Here is an 18,648-nt window from a genome sequence, read left to right on the forward strand (position 1 = left end):
TTTGTTATACAGTTACATTACAGTATAAGTCTAGACAAATAAACATCTCGCAAACAAAAAGAGTAGCAGACAAATTCGTGAAGATACCCTTATCTCAAACACATTGTATCCATAGCCTAGCATTAAATCTAATATCAGAGAAAAACGGGTGAAAAAACAGTGACTGTCAAATTCCCTCGGATGTTGGCTGAACAAAACAGCACTTTAGACGATAAAAAAAAGAAAACTAGAAGAGCGTTCTCGATTCAAAAATTGAATTGATCGCCCCATTGTATTCCAAATGTATCATTTGAGCTGTTATTATGGTCCCTCTCTCTCTAGCTCCATACAAACTGGTAATCCAATACTTTTGTATGGCAGGCACTTAACGCACCGCTCTAGGAACGAAACGTCCAATGTGTAATAAGGTATTAATTTGTTTAGTGTTTTATTGGCTAGCGCTTAAGAAACTTATTGTATCAAAATTGTAGTACACGTCGTTACAAATGTTTTAGAGTGTACAGGATGATAGTTATTAGCGATATTACAAGGCTCGTCTTCTTTATTAGCTCTATAAAGTATGACGTGCAATTTACATTGAAAAAGTATCTTTGATTATTGCCTATTTACAATTGGGAGCCTAAAATTAAACTTCACTTTAACATGCCATCGGTTAAACAACTAAGAAATCGAAAACAATTGAATGGGACCGCAAAAACTGAATACCAATTCATTGGGAGCATAAAGGTTGTCCGAAAAAAATGAATACAAACCACAAAAAGCTAATCGGCTATAACACGAAGGAAGTAACGTATAAACGAGCGTGATAAATTAAATAAACAAATTTATAAAAAGTGAGTCGAACATACGGATGGTTCGTTTTGTTGCGGTGGGCAGGTACGGGACTCGAACCCACGCTCCGCACTGTAATCCTATTAACCGGCTATTGTGGATGGCCAAATAAATAATTTATTTTCAATCACGTATTTATTGGTACCTACCGAGTAAAGTTCCCTTTGGGAGTTGTCACAGTTTAAAGTTGTCTACTCATCCGTGTTGGCAAAAATTACAATTCATTGTCACATAATATGTTCAGGAAAAAACTGTAATCCTCAGTATACGTTAAAATGTTAATATTATTTGTAAACTTTAACATACTTACCATTTGTATTTTTAACCCTCTTCAATATTTTTCCCACATCAATCAAATAAAACAGTATCACAATCAATCCAATAAATGTTCTTATTAAAAACAATAGCACAAAGCGTTATGGCCTCTCAAGCCAAAATAACAAGACCCTTGTCGGCTTCTCGGGTCTATATGGCCTGTATGAGGGCAATTCCAGCGGTTATGGGCATTTATAGTTAAGTTACACAACCAAATAGGCCCACTAAAGGATATGTTTTGAGTAAACATACTTGAGCATTGTTTGAACAATACGCCGCTCGAACGATGTTGATATTTGACCTTTTCGGGAATTTTAGCAGAAAAGAATAATATCTTCATACAGTGGAGGTAGTCCATCGACTATTATGACTTATGACTTCATATGAAATAAGGAACACATTATGATAAGTGTTGTTTTACAGTTTAACATAACCACCTAATTTATAAGCATATCATATGTTGTTTTGAATCATTTTGCTTTTAATTTCGTGGATCATCATATTAAAGTGATATCTTATCTACACCAATTGAAGCTTAATTTTATTTAAACGACTTTTTTGCATTGTTTCCTTATCTCCGATCCTGATTAATATATCACCTATCAAGTTTCTAGAACCGTGGGAAAACCCAGAATGTTTATTACCACAAACAATGTCTTCCGTATTGCTTAATTATGTTTAATATTTAGAACAACTCAGTAAGTGATGTCACACTTTTGATAGATTAAAATTAGTCTACTCAAGAAAAAACGGCGGCTTTCAACATAAAATATTCTCATGATAAATTAAGGTTCTTAATTTAAATATCTTGTACAAAATATAAAAACAAGTCCATGAATATTTAAGTTTTTCTTACATAGTGTCAAAAGTTTTATTTTACCATCACATAGTATCAAGACTGTTCGATCCCACACGGGAGGGTGACGTTGGCTCAAATCACAATGCGCTCGTGCTTTGTGTTATGAATTGCGTTTTTTGAGTGAAATCGATCACGATGTGTCCGCCTTGGGGCTGGCTAATATTATACAGTATTTATTTACACATTGTTGCTTTAAATTTGCTTTTCAAGGCTGTACACATTGTGCAATTGCCTTCCGAAACCACTTTGTAGTCGCATTAAAGTATAAAAAAACAATATTTACGTCTGATCTATTTCCCAGCCTAGCGGCACTTTTCTCACATAATTCACTCATATTATAATAGAACAAAAATATAGATTTCAAATATTCGTAAAGGAAGTTCATTACGACTTGATAAAGTAATAAATATCCATGAATGTAGATATATCAAATTAAGGCAAAGGCATTTTTTAAGTCACGTTCACACGGTATAACACGAAATTTATTGTGCTATTAAACTATGTTATACACTCATGAAATACATATGTTTATGCATACTCATATAATAATTGCTAAATTATTCTCATCTCTTGAATAAACTATAGTATTTAAACAGTGCGACTTTACAGCTCGAGTATCAATTTAATGTGTCAACAACTAATGTCAAAATTTGAATATCTGTCTTTATTAGTATTCATGTATTCAACAAAAACATGATTTTGCGCAAATGTATTAGATTAATTATTTATTGCATTTGAAATGTGTGTCTTAAAGGGCATGGAATCTGTAGCGAATGTGTAAGTGAGCCGTGTATAAATATGTATGAAGAGGCGGGCGCAGGCCCTTGACAATGCTACTGGCAATCCCGTATTGTGCCCCCGTCATTATGCCTTCAACGTCTGAAGTAGCAGGCACTCCCATTCGCTCCTTTGTCGCTCCTTCCGAATAATTAGAGCAAACAACATTGTTGCTCTGATGCTTCCACTCGGCAATAAAGTATACATTTCAATGAAAAAAAATCTCGAGAGCCTTCAGCGAAGGGTCGCTTTGACAGTTAATTTTTGCGTGATGTTTGTACTTTTTCCGTACGAATGTACAGCGGGCTGGGATCGCGTGAGGGTTTATGTTTATTGTTTTCGTCGGGGCTGTGAGAGTCGTGAGAATTGTTACTTAGCCTGACATTTAAACTTTACATCTTGTTAAATCAGCGATAAAACTTGTTCTATTTTTGTAAACCGGATATTGGAAACGCTACTATTGTTCAAACGGTTCGGTAACACCTTATCTATCAACTATCTTCGCGCGAAATCTTGGTTCTTTTAATTTTTGTGCCACTGTCTACCGGGTTATGCAATGTGGCTAATTGAATAAACTTACAATTGATAATGTAACTACTCTTTTGTTACTTATTATTTCATCATTCCCTCTACTTTTACCAGTCCGCTCTTTTCCCTATCTACTCCGATTTTATCATTCGCTGGCGTCTCCATTCACACAATCTATCCATCTTTTTCGACTTTACTTTTACTAACAATTATTCTTGAATTAAAACCATTGGATGTGCAATAATTCCCGAGAGCAAATTTTAAATGTAATTGAGCCATTTAGAGACGGTATCTCAGTCGTAATTCATGTGAGACAATCGTATTGGCTTTTATGACGCATTACAAGCCTTGAACCCCCGGGTTTAACCCCCGCTCTGACCCCGGCTTTGACCCCAAGTTATCTGTCACCAAGATACCGTCAAGTCGTCCCCGGGGATGCAGTCGCGAGGGACACCCCAGATTAACTGACGAGGGACCGATTTAGATACTTCTACTTTATTAGAGTTATTTTATTCTGGTTATAGGCAATTTGATTTTTAATTTTTATGTTGGGGTTGTGATGTTATTTATACTTGGAGTTGGAAGAGTTTGAATTTGGAATCTTTATGAATTCATCTGAGTACATTCAGTTGAAAATACTTGAACTTGTTCTGACTTTATGTGATCGAATGAAATTGCGATTTTGAGGCATGTCGCTTAATTTTGCTATCAAGACTAATTTATGTAAACAACATCAAATTATCGAATTCAAAGTATGTAATTAAAGGGCGTCGATTTAATCGTTATTTAATTCTAAGGCCCTTGAAAATCACATATCTGACACATGATTCATAAAAAACCTTATTTATTGGATTCCTTTGCAATAATTTGATTTTAACACTATGCGGATTTGTAATCCGATATTTCAGCCATTTAATACCAGTTTAATATTCGAATTGGTCTTGACCATATTGAAAAAGAGGTATATGGACACGAGTGACCAACTTTCATCATTTAAAAATGTATATTTAGCATCTTTATTATAGTGGTGTTGATATGAATATTAACTGTAAACGTTAGAATATTTTGCGATGATATATTTTATATGGCTACGAAACACGCTACGCTTTCCCTCTCGTACACAAATCTGTCCATTCATCTAATAGAACTTCTTAAAAATCCTATTTACATAATATATTTTAGTTACGTTTTCCTAGTAAAATATACGGAATATAAGTAAAACAGGAATTAAACATATGGTTACTAAATGTAATTATTATTTACTACGAACATTAACATGCTGCTACGAATATTTTTCCGTAGATGCACTTACGTATTCCCTAAAACTTTTACCTTTCAAGTAGATATAAAGTCTTTATATGTATACCCACACAAAATATAGCCTACGTTACCCGAAAATTGTCTAGCTTGCCAACCGTGAATACATTTTTCAAATAGGTACCTACCACGAAAATACTGAAGTTTCAGAAACGTCGAAGGAGGATAATAATGTTTTCTCTATATTATATGTAGGTATAACTATGGAAGTATAATAAGAGACTACGACCCCTTAGTTTGTTTTGGTGTTTCTTCTCAAGGAAAATTTGGCCTCATCTAGTTTATTTGTTTACCTTTTACAAAAATAATTACGATTTACGATTAATAGACAAATTAGTACTCACATTATGTAGTTTGTAGTATAATCCACAGGCATTGCACACTGGCTCTCCGTTCTGGTTGCGTCGCCATAACGTTGTGGTCGTCGTCTTGCAGTTGGCGCACGAAGTACCCGCTCGTCTCGCTGCACTTTGTAACGACTGCAACAAATAACATACTAGGTTAATTATTGAATTACATAATAAAACAAATAGAAGGTGAGGAAAATTAGGAAAACTGTGATGTGCTTCAGTGATGACACCTAACATCATCATCTCCCGAGCCTTTTCCCAACGATGTTGGGGTCGGCTTCCAGTCTAACCGGATATAGCTGGTGACACCTAACACAGCGAAAATAAAAATTGATTAAAAAAATGATACCCAAAAATGGTCAATTCAAAATAAAAATGTTCCTCAAAAGGGAGGATTTATAAGCCAATAGTTCTCAAGATATGATGTTATTCCTTTTGTGAACTTCTCAACGTGTGCGGGATATTAAACAGCTGAGCCATTCGTGTGCGACCATTCAAACCAAATTGTAGTTTAATTTTACTGTATTACAACACTTCTGTTATTAATTGTACTCGCTGAAGAACTTATTATACAACAAAGTGACAGTAATGCGTTTATTATTTTAAGCACAATTTTTAAAGGGCGATCGCGTACTAAAGTTGAAATAAGAATACGCGACCAAAATTGTTGAACACGGGGCATTTGAAGTACCACAGATGTTGACAATTTATGATTATGATGATTTCATAAAAGGATATACAGAATAACGGCAATAAAACGTAGAGGTAGGTCCACATACAAATTAATTAATTAACAACCGTACAGAGAAGTCCAATATGTTTTTCGAAAAGAAAACCTATTAAAGTTAAATGTGCGTCCAAATATTATTACTGGAAACTTATAGGATAACCAAAATTTACAACCCTATTAATGTACGTTAAAACAATCAACATAAAATACGATCAGTTGAGTCGCAAAACGACGCGACCGACAAAAAGTGAATATTCGAATATCGAAACGAAAAAGCGAGGTAGCTATCGGCGGGTTCTCTTACGCACCTGCCCATTACAACCCGTCAATCAGACAAAAAACATCCACGGCATGCGGTGGCCGTTTTATACAGTCCACAAAAGTGCCTCACTCAATTAAAAATGCATTCGTCCTAAACCGACACCAAAATAAAAAGAGCCGGCGCAATCCGACTCATAATAAATCCATTAATTTGTCATGTCATTTATCGAATGAAAAGCATTGAGGTCGTAAAACATTACGAGAGGCAAACTATTCGGGACACCGGTTGAGGTTCTCGGTAACTAGAATCGAATACTACCAAAGATTATCGTGACCGCACCGCGCCGTATTGTCCGATTTAATATCGTAAGTGACTGTGTCGGCCTCAACCGCTAGTACACTCGAGCACACAAGCCTTCATACACAGAATATTATTAACTCGCATAGATACTGCGCAATAAAAATCAGTGCAAAGATTGCTTTTTAATCCTCAATAAGCGTTATCTTCTAAATTCTTAGATAACGTGACATTTAATGTTTTATCATCACTATTAATAAACGCAGTTTCGATTTTATGATAACGTTATCTATGTTGTGGCCTTCGCGGAGCCATTAATTTAATAAGAATTAATCTTGTAACATAAAAAGCTGATTCGTAAGTCGTGTACATTCAAGAATACAATAAACTTGTAATTGCCTTATATTTTAGTTTCGTGTCCTAAATTAACTTCCTTTTTCATTAAATAGTGTTTTTCTAAGAATCTAAGCATAGTTTATTTCGTTAAGTTTAATTGGAATTGCTTATTTATTAAAGGAAACCCTTCACAAAAATTAATATTTATTTTCATGTAAAGCAGAATAGTACGACCTTAACGTCACTCAAGAAAAAACTAAACATACTACCATTTCCGTTCAATTTAGTAAACTCCCAGTTAATATTATAAAGACAGCAAGCATCGTTGGCCTCGTCAGTACTTCTGCATATTGGAATACCTAAATATTAAATGGTTTGCGTCAATATCTGCTGTGTCATGGCAGCTCCTTTGTGCTGCATGAGATTAGAGCTGGCCATATTAGCCGAGCCTATAACACACACTTTTTCTTCTTCACAAAGTTCCATTTATGTGACATACGAGCTCCGGACTTTTTTGTTTTATTTTGTTTTTTTTTTTGTAGCTGAAACCTGTCTTATTGAGCGATGTTTTAAATAAATATAAATATGTTGTCTGATGTGACAGATGTGATGTCTCAAGATGGATGCCGTTTGTGAACATATAGGCTTTTTTAATCGACTGCGGTATATGCAATGATGACCGGACCGGTCACTCTAGTAGACTCGTATTTAATATATAGTTATTTAATGTACGTGAATACCTAATCAATCTACTTTACCCTTGTTATTATAGTAAAACCTTTAATTAAAACTATTAAAACTAAAAGGTTCCCATAACGTCTTCTCTGTATCACTGCAAATACAACTCCGTAACTCATATCCGCTTAATATCAAAATTAACTGCACTAGTTTACAACTCAATTACCAGAATCCGATTATATTAAGCGAGATAAGAGTTCCCATCAACCTATAACTGTTGGTGCATCACGCATGATCCCAGGGGATGCGAGCAAATCTGAGGGGTTCAATGGTAAGCCGATTACAGGAGTCAACCAACCAACCCCACCAGTCACCCCCCGGTTTAATGCCCCTGGAAAAACGGCTGTTTACTCGTAATTTGATGGACGAATTACTTTCACTCCTCAAACGCTGAAATGGCTGGAAAAACTCGTAAATTTTACGAGTCGGATTATTTTTTATTCGGGTCATTTTTTATTGCGCGGACCTTGCCAGTGAAAACGCTTTATTCGGACGACCCAGAATAAAATAAAACCTTATTTATTATGGACGATAAAATGTATTGTTTTTATTACAGAAAATCTCTATCAGAATCTGAATATCTAACCAGACAACTAATTAATCATAGTTTATTTCTGATTACTTAAAAAACGATACCGCCGAATGAAATACAAAGAATCCCAAGTATTCGAACACTTGTCCTGTATCTCAAAGAGGTTTATTAATTGTTAAACCCATTTCACTGTCAACGACATTCCTCTCGGATCGATATCTTACATACACGCCAAAAAAATACCAAACAAACGCCGACAAAGATAAAAAGCATCACGAACAGAGAGTACATATTGTTGGCCACTTTAATTTCCAGTGTAGTGTAAACTTGAGAGCTATGACAACAGACGACGCTATTGTGAATGTGACACGAACAAAAACACCGCTTTTGTACCCCCACAGAAGAAATTATAGCATAAAGCTGTAAGCTGACCGTATTAAGTGGACATTGTACAAAAGCACCAATTTTAAAGAATTAATCGTACTTGTAAACTTTAAGCAAACAGCTGCGCCGAATACACATACCAAACAAAATTCCTGTGGTTAGAAAGTGATTAAAGCACGTATTAAATATCTAAATTATATAACCGAACCATTGAACATTGAGTTAATTATCAACAGCGACACATCAAACGGATTAGTGCCGCGTCGCTTCACACTAACTCCCGCTAATTCAATAAACCACCCACATTAAAAACATATTTCCATAAAGCCGTGCCCCCCGAGCGATCCAATCAGCGTTATCTCCCCCGCCCCTACTGCAAACACCTCCTAATCAAATCAAATCACAGCCTCCGTCTTGCCTAATCTATGTGCCTATCTACGCTACAACGTAAAATTATATTGCAAAAAGGGATACCTACGACCCTTCATATATTTGCTAACACAAGCAAAATTTATCCAGCCCGGATGCAGCCCTCTTACAATACATACCTACACGATTTTGTAGCCGGAAAACACAAAGCTATGCTACACACACAGACGCAGCCACATCGCGCGCACACACCGCCGCCTATCAGCATATCTACACCATCTAGATCCCACTATGAGAACCCCCAAGGGGGAGGCAATCCATTTACCAGGCCCAACACCGCACTGAAAATTTCCTCTTATCCATATAAAGTTAGAGATGACAATCGCGCGGCAAAAGCAATGTTTTTAAAGGTTTACACGGCCCCTAGCAGTGAAAGCGCGGAATCGATGTAGCCTTTACCCCTCGCCCCGCGCCAGTTTTTCCGGCGCTCCGTCCTTATCTGACCGGGGCGATTAGATAAAGAGAGATAGAGCGTGAAAATAAAGATTTTCATCGTGTTCACTCACACCACGATAGTTTCAGCCGTGTAGTAATGTAAATGTAATAGCGGTGTGGTTGTGTGCGTCGTTCACATAGGAACGGGTACGTATAGACGGAAGGGCTCTCGGAATAGAGCGGGGGTCGACAAAACTTTGATGTCATGTGTAGGTTCTTTTGAAGCAGCTGGCTTACCTTATTTATTCATAAAGTACATACATTCTTCGTGGCTTCAAATGATTTATAACTTTGCTAGATTATCAGTTAATAAATCTGTCTAGTATTTTACCTAGACAGATTTTTGTACTGTTTGTTTGTAATGACTGGTCTCCTTTATATTTTTAAGAGTTTAGTTCAGTACCTACGCGTGCCAAAGTCGAAAGTTGATTGTACTTGAAAACAAGGAATTTCAGCGTACGTATATAGTGTGTATAGCTATAACGCAATTTACAACTTCTCGATCGTGTCTCGGTGGAAATTTATCACGTCGGTAGACGGGCGCCTGCGAGCATCGCCGAAGCAGTCATAAAAATAAAAGCGGTGCTCGTAATTTTTTAAATTTTCACACGAAGATGCAGCGCCGCGCCGCCCCCGCCCCGCGCCGCCCCCTACCTCCCATTGGCCGTATCCGCGGAAGCCATGTTGGGAAATTCGCTTAACGATTTATTTGTGTGCGGATCGTAGCGCCGGCTGGCCGCGTACTCGATTGCCGTGCTACAACCAGAAATAGGACGCGTGAAACTCATTCGAGACCTTTAATTGTCGCGGTCGGCTGTCTATGTAAATTGAGGCTTCACGGAAAAATTTATTGGAAAGGCGGACGGTATTGTCCGCTCGGTATCTGTTCATGGGCCGTCGAATTTTATAAGTCCGTTAGGATAACAAAGCGTGGCGGTTGCCCAATAGAAGCTATCGGATGATAGCGATCGACGCTCGCTCGGATTGACACATCAAACCGCCAGTCGCTCGTTGAGATTACCATCGAAATACATTCGCCTCGTAATCGGCACGCCGACGTCACGCTCCGCCTCATTGATGCTGCCAAATATCTCTCCGTGCATCCTTTTTCGACTTCAATAATAGAAACATCCCGAGATTTCAAGATAACTGGCTATTTTATACGTCTCACGCCTAGACCGGACAGCTTCATGAATATAATGATGGCGTAAATTCGCAATGCGAAGATTATGTCATTTACAATTAGATGGGCAGTATACAACGCAGTAATTATCTTCTTCCGACATTGATTGATACTTTACATTTTACCTACTACTGTTGAGTCACACTACAGTATCGTTAACACAGCAGGCAAACTGTTTAATCAATTAATATTGCAGAATAAATTATGGTGATCATCTAAAAAGTTTAATTAATAAGCTTCTTAAAAATTTCTCTTGCCTAATAAACAACTTCTAACAAATCTTTAACACTTTATTTAATCAGTATTTCTAATCTCATTATATCGAGGCTCGCGACGTAAGAATACTGAAACACAATTTAATTATAATGCCACATGCGTATTTTTTACACTTCATAAAGAGCGTTACTTTACAAAATAATCCCTACACCTAGGTAGGGCTTATTAACAACACTGGTACCCAATCCCTCATCTACAAACTCATCCATTGCAGGATAATGACAAACGTCAAACCACATAACCTATTCACTATCATCTGCAGAACATGAATGAAGGATGTGCGCAAGCGCGGCCAAGATGGATGACTTCTGCGCAGGCGTCGCCGTGTCACCGGTGAAGGCCCAATCTTGATACTTGATAGATACACATTATACATGTTAATAGCCAGTTGGATTTATAGCTTGAACTTACCAAAACAATACTGATATGCATCTCTATATAAATAATTTTCGTTGTGTTCTATTACAAATTGTCTACCAGCCTACATGTTGCACTCGTAATAAGTTTGTATATTTGTTGTGTGTATAAGTGTGTGTGTTTAATACTTTGCACACACAACCTGCATATTTCGTAAGTTGTAAGTCGCATACCGCAAAAATAAAATTGAAATGAACAGAATGCCAGTAATTCAGTGATATAATCGTATATCACTCAGAATCAGCATATTTAGTTAAACATTTACATTATAAATAGCATTTTTGGCACATTTAATTTACAATAAAAACCGGACGTTTACTCTTAATGAGTTTTTCCAGGAAGACGAAGAATTAGAAGTTTATTTTTGGTATGCTAATGAGGTAAGCCTTATTTATGTTGATTTAAAAATATACCGTTGGGTTTATAGTTGAAATCTAAATAACAAAGTAAGATAACTGTTACGTAATGTTTAAAGCCCAACGGCAAGGTTTAGTCGTGTAGTCGATAGGTCATGAGCTGAGATCCGCTCCCAGTTAACTATTGTGATGAACCCACTTACAACCTTGTTCAATACTTTAACAGTAGGCTTAACACAAAACTGACAGTAATAAATGACTAATTTCAGGTTACAAGGATCTTTAAATAGTTAAGTATTATTAAGTTATTTCACCACAAATGACAGCCGTAATTTCTTAACGGTGATCATTATCGCGTCCAGTAGCTAACTAGGTTACACAGTCCGTTCATACACGATCACACATCCCATTCATCATAAAATATTCATTTAAAAAAACCGCAGAAACACAGCAACATTAACATATTCTAATAATTCAGTTACCAAGCCACAAGTTAAACGTTACCGCACATAATATAAGACAGGTGTAACACTTAAAAAGAAATATAAACAACTTCTAAATTACACAAACAAGGCGTCAGTCCCGCGAAATTACAAAGTAACCTGGGAATTATGTCCTGGAGGCGACTAAACGCTAGTAATTCTACCTCGAAACGCTTCTTATAACGTATGAATTTGCATTGAATGGCAAAGGACACTGCGGGCGTTTTCAAAACAGACACACACAGAATTCCGTGTCCCGTCGTGCCGAGTATCTCACATCTCATCCTCGAACACCGTGTCTCATTCGGGTAGCTGGAAATCAGTTTGGGAATGTATTACCCGAATGTAGGCTTCACGACTGCCGTTCGGGCTTTGATTTAGCTTAGTGCAAACACTTTATACGAAATGACGTAATTCATATTCGTTGAATACGAAATGAGATAAATATTAGAACTATGGCTTAGACGTAACATTACAATAGAAAAACAGTTGTTGGTAATAGCCCATTGTTAGTAGAACAGTTTCTGCAGTTAGAGTTGCTGATATTTCTAGTCACTAGAACTTTACAAAGTTGTAGTAATAAACTACTTTGAAATTGCTTCTATTTTTATAAAAATAAGATTAAGGTCAGAAGCAACCTAGACTTAAGTATCTTACAAATAGGCTTTTAAATATTAAGAAAAATAAATTCAACCTGTCATCGTAAAAAATAGTAATGCATCAGCGGTGGTTCTTCAAAAAACCTTTTCACATCAAAGTGTTCTTTCTTAACGTGTAGATAATGATACAATTATATGACAGGCCGATTGGTTGTTGTAATTAATCAAGTAAAACAGGTGCATAAAACAGTGCAAGTGAGCGAATGCCCCGGGTTGTGTTGTAAAGCTGCGCCCGCGCCCGTGGAAGTCGTAAATACGATGGCAGCTGCCCCTCGCCAATCCCCTTAATATACAGTTCTACCTTCTTGATGATTTGACATTTGTATAGAAATTGTAGTAAGTATTTGAAAATGTGCAAATGAACGCACAATTGAAACAAGAGAGCCAAGTTCAGCACTGCTAGAATAAAACTAAAAATAAAACGTAATACAAAAGGCAGTATTCGAGGCGTTCTAAGATTGAATCGTCGGTTTATCTGATTTAACACTATGTTAAGGGTCGTTTTGATAAAACACACGCTAGATGAATGTACGCACGTAGCGCATTGCGCAGGAGTGCGAATGCTGGTCCCGCAGGGTCGCCGGGTCACTTCGCACAGTTTAGCACCGCGTCATATTTATAATTACGGCAGGCGGGCGCATGCGCGCTAGGCACTCTCCCGCGCTGCGCCCGCGCCGATAAATCAAAATTTTAAATCACCGGTGGGCGTACCGAACCGCTCGACCAGCGCCGAATAAAATGAATTAAAAATAAAAAAAACGCGAGGGGGCGAGCGCGTCCTGAGAAAATTTAAAGATATTTCGCTTTAGTTTTTTTAATTAATACCTTGTTAAAATTTAATATTGAGGGCGCATGCGTTATTACAATGGGTGTGCGGGAGATTTTAAACTCGCTTTCGGTAACTTATTGAAGCTGCGGGACCTTTTAATTGGATCATTTTTTAACGAGAAATGATAACATTCGATCACGGGTGAGACGAGATCATTACGTGGTTCAATCGATCTTGCAATTTATTGCAAGATGATGTCGAAGCCTGTTTACGTTCTGAGACAAAAAGTTGCTTGCAGGTTTTAATAGTAGATGTCTTCTATAGACTATGGGGTGCCTATGGGCCGTTTATAATCTGTTCTCACAGTCGGAATGTGAACATTGAACGTCACGCGTAACATGTGAGGCGGTCAGAGTAGACAAGCATTAAACTTGGTCCCACACTGTTACGTCATGTCAAATGTTAGTTCCACTCATGTTTTCTAATAAAATTATTGTAATTTATAAACCATTGTAATAATTTAATGGTTTTGTGGTTATAATTAAGCTTGGTTAACCGAGAATCGAACGGAATTACAGCAGGAAGGTTTTTATTTACTAGGATTTTCTTACGTCGACTTGTGAGAAAATTGGTTAGGTAAGTACTTTATTTATCTTTCTTTTCCTACTTTCTGTCATATAGATGTATTTTTTTTAAGTCAATTATTACTAGCCTATTTTCCTCTTAAAAATTTTGTTCTCTCAAAATTTAAAATCAGCACCCGCAACTAATTTACTCATATCAACAATAAACCAATCACTCCTCGGCAGCTTAACCTCGAAGGTCATGGTTTCCACATGAGCTGCCGTCGGTTGGTAGCCTTCACTCCTGACAGCTCATCGGGTAGACATAATGTTGATGAGTACTTTTTTAATCATACTCTTTAGGCACTGATCATGCGTAGTGCGTAAGTGTGGAGTTTTTTATACAGTTCTATTTTTAAATTTTGGTTTGTGCTGCTAGCTTTTTTTTGTTTCGTTTTTTTAGATCTGTTAATACTATGGTCTACTTATTTCAAAATTATGCAACTTGAAATTCTTGTCGGCACGGCAAGCGTTTATCTAAACCTAATCGATTAAAATCAAAAATACTAGTGTTAATTGATAAATAATTCAATAAAACGTCGTTATTTCACGATTGCAACAAAACGTTGGTTTCATAAAGATAAAATATAGTACTTAATAAACACATTTGTATTGAATTTATTGATTCGACCGTACTTTATGGTAATGTTAAAAGCTACTGCATGTTCTAGTAAAATATTATAAATGAACAGGATTTGTATGTCCTAGTATGTCCGTGGCATAATTTGGATGAGGTTTATGCATTGTGAATTATTTAAACTAAACTTGACAATGAAATTCACAGAGTAAAAGAATTCACAAGCACATTAAGTAAATAAATTATTAAGCAGTTTTGGAAGGAGTTATTAGACAACAAATTTATTGAAATTTATTATATCTTTGTTCTTAGGTAAATTACTGGAAAGAATAAAACCAGTTCAATTTCCACGATGCAAAACTTTTTGCTACAAAACGAAACGAAGGAGGTTACGCAATACACTCTGAGTCATAGACACGTAGAGAATGTATTTGAATTTATTTCAAAAGTATTCCAATTCGATCGATATTCATTTGTTTTTTAAATGTCGTCACAATAGTAGACATAGGCACAGCGGCTGATTTAGTGATGTCGTATATTGTGGAAAGGTAGCGTGGCAGGTGGGTGCCGTAGGTCGTCCAAGGTGGATGGCATTTTGGTTTATAGCTCCCATTTAGTGCGGCTTACAGCCAATATTGAATAGCGGTGACGTTCAACGCGTATTTGTTTTGAACAGGTGCCCTTAACTTAATCTGCAGCATAATTTTATTAGTGAACGCATTTCTTTTCGAAAATATAATTTGGTGTTAATTTGTTAGTGAGCGCTTATATGTACATTTGTAAATGTTAACTTTTTGTTTTGACAAATTCGCTACATAATTTCAGCTTTTTAAAACAAACAACATGCTGGTGGGGCAATGATAATCAATAACTTTTAATAAACCTTTAAGTAATTAAGCAACGAATAGCCTTAAGGGCTGTAGAAGTAATTTCAATCAAGCGTAACAAGGTGAGAGCTGTTTGTTCTTTGATATAAACTGAATTTACCTTCTATATGAAGGTTTTTTTTTTATTAATTTCAAATGACTAAGCCCATTCCAATTGTCGATTTTCTGTTTCACCATTTTAAAGTTGAAATCCATCTTTAAAGTAACATTTATCATAAAAAACTGGTGATCCAATTACTACACCATATTTCTTTCAATGAAATTAATTTTAAAAGCTTTTACATGGAAATTAGAAAAAAAATATTATTGCCAATAATTTTATTAAAAATATCGTCATGAATATGAAATGATCTGATATTAAGTTTATTAATATGTTTACTTCCCTGAGGCAAAACGTGCTCCCGTAAGTTAGTTAACAGCTGATTAACATAATGGTATTTATATAACAAATGTACCATCGGACTTATTACAAAGGTCACTTTAAATTACCTAATAAATTATTGCACCATCCGAGACAACAATGTGCAGACAAATAGAGCGAATTAATGCGTCCGCGCAACTATTACTCAAGCAATACTTCCATTAATTAGACCCCTCTTTAAACTTAAAAAAGATACCCTTGTAAATGTACAAACACAATAATTTATTAATTAAATCAACCTCTGCGTGCCCCAAATGACCGTGAAATGACATTCGAATAACACAATGTTTATTTTTTTCATAAAAAAACACGAACATATTTTCAGTTTTTGTTGCAGCACGTGAACGAAGCAACACATACCTCACTATCTGGCTAATGAGCGAAACATTAGACTTCGTAAGCCAATATTTTTTCGCGAGATCTTTAAGGACTGGGTGTAATGCAATTTATGTAGTACACATCGCATGCGCATTCTATTCATAAAACGTTACAAGCGTTGTGTGAATTCAAGAAACATCGATTTTAATTAAACTACATGAGCATATCCTTTATTTTACATGCGCTCATTGCCATTTTATTGGTGTATTAAATTCCTTAGATTTATAATATACAGCCTGAACATATTATGAATTCAGAAGGAGAAACAAAAAGTACGGCCAAATTAAAAGTATGGTAACAGGACAAAGGGTCGGGATGTTCGATTGGTAAACAAGGGTGGCCCGTTTCAGTTAACAATACGGATTAATTATCGGCAGAAATCGACGAGTCAAATATACCTGTCACGAGTGTAGAACGTCGCGGTCCAATTTATATGGGCCCCGGGCCCCCGAACAATGGTAAAAGCGGTAAACACAATGGGAAACGGGTGCAAAATGAGCAAAAGTGGAGCGCCCGCGCCGCGAGGTATGCTCTTGTGCGGACTCCAGCAAATGTATGAAACGATTAATTACTTTAATAGACTTTGTTCCTCTATAATAAATCCTAAATATTCCTCATATTTATCAAAACTTTTTAGAAAATTTGAAATCAAACTCTTGTACTAACTTAGGTACAACGTTACGTAAGTACTTTTGGCTAATGATGACTCCTATGAAAACAATTGTAACAGCTACCTCCACAGGCTGTGTATGTAAATGGTTAGGGTTGAAATACATGCGAACACGGCGGCGCACGCGCGTGCAGTGACGTGCGGACCACCAAGCCGCGGTGTCAGCCCTTGATTCACTGACGTATAGCTTAGGGCTGCCAGATACGAGCTGGCAAATGTTTGAACAGATTATTTTGGTATTCAATATAGATTGATTTTAGTGGTTTAAATTCTTTGTAAGAATATTTCTTTGAAGACAAAAATACTGAAGTTTATGATATGGTTTTAACGCATAAAAGTAATTTTACCTCTTCATTTTAACTGTGCCTGAAAGCGTCAGTTACTCAACATGAAGCCCGTAGAGGAACTTTTATAGATAGAATGTAGGGGCTTACGTGCCATTATTCCCGACAACATCCACATATATTGTGAAACTTGTTGAGCCAGCCCTGTGCGAGCGGCGTGGCGGCAGCGACAAGCGTAGCATTGTTAGGCGGAGGCCGCCCTCAGCCCTGAATAAATACATTCATATTGCCACTCTAAATATCTGCGATCAATGCTCCGTACGCCTCTCAAATGCCGACGCACCACAAAAAAACGATCATCCATTAAACAACACATTATTACGTTTTATTTGTTCCAGAATTCATTATGGTTGCCCTTTTTAATACTCAGCAACAGCACTAGTCATCATCTATGAACGCTGCACATAAACCTCTAATTCACCCCTAAGACAACATTGCCCGCGAGATAACCACTATTATCCGCATAAAATCACATCAACTGAGGTGTTTGCGAACGATTTAGATTGTTAACACTAACAACTTATTCTATCGACCTCCCGCGTTTAATCGCGCATAATCTACCGCATCGCGTCGCATTCGGCGCGCCAAAATGTGCAGAAAATGGAAAAAACATGGCGCTAAACCGCGAATCCGTATGTATTTAAACGCCGAATTCGAGATTCCAATTCTCAAAAAAGCGGCCAGCGCTCGGTCATTTAAATTTTTCCAAAACGTGAACACAATGGAACAGATTCAGAAAGTTTGTTGATTTTCTTGTTTTCTTTTTAATTTTAAATATAAAAAAGGTATTCGGTTCGGCAAGGGCTGTCACATCATTCCAGCGCTGCTAAGTGACGCCGGACGCACGTCAGTCCCCTGGATGTGTTTTATTTTCATACGAATCGGACTGACTCGACTTGTTTTTTGTTATCATAGTTGTCGTAACCAAGTCTCGTACCTAATACGGATATTTTTATAATTGTTTATCGTGTGATCCTTTGTTGGGATTTTAATTTTATTGTGAGCTTTTTATTTTCTTGTTACTTAGTCGCTGCATTCCAATAACATTTCAGAATAATGTTTCTGGAACCACTTCTAAGGCTTTGTTTATTACTACAACGGATACATAATTTCAAGAAATATTTTACAGATGGGTCTAGATAGCAAAATTAATATTCATAAGTTATTTCTAGCCAGCGCAGCCTAGATTATGAAATGCAAGAAATGAGCAACGGAACAAGTTTAGTAACGTCTATAAGTTTTACGTTCATGGCATAGGTCGGCTATTCGTCATTTATATCAAGATCACAAGAAATTTCACGAGACTGATTAAAAGTAACTGTAGCCCAGATAGAATATCACCGTAGGACAATAAAGGCCCGGCTCAGAGGCGACACGCCGCGTCTTGGCGCGATTGACGTCCGACCACATGACGCTAAAAGGTCTATTGTATACGAAACGCTCGTTACGACGCCGTCCAACCGGTCTTTAACACGCTCGGACAATG

At 36.8% G+C, this 18,648-nt stretch overlaps 1 protein-coding gene across 4 annotated transcripts in view; it reads right to left on the reverse strand.

The window, feature by feature from the left end:
• Nucleotides 1–18,648, reverse strand: part of LOC124630297 (GATA-binding factor C-like) — a 93,791-nt gene that overhangs the window by 18,296 nt on the left and 56,847 nt on the right. For all 4 annotated transcript variants that reach the window (XM_047164127.1, XM_047164126.1, XM_047164125.1 and 1 more), the window contains one exon: nucleotides 4,972–5,106. In XM_047164127.1, the coding sequence (XP_047020083.1) occupies nucleotides 4,972–5,106 (135 nt within the window). The remainder of the gene's footprint in view (nucleotides 1–4,971; nucleotides 5,107–18,648) is intronic.

Source organism: Helicoverpa zea, chromosome 5 (genome assembly GCF_022581195.2).
Source record: "Helicoverpa zea isolate HzStark_Cry1AcR chromosome 5, ilHelZeax1.1, whole genome shotgun sequence".
Classification (NCBI taxonomy): domain Eukaryota; kingdom Metazoa; phylum Arthropoda; class Insecta; order Lepidoptera; family Noctuidae; genus Helicoverpa; species Helicoverpa zea.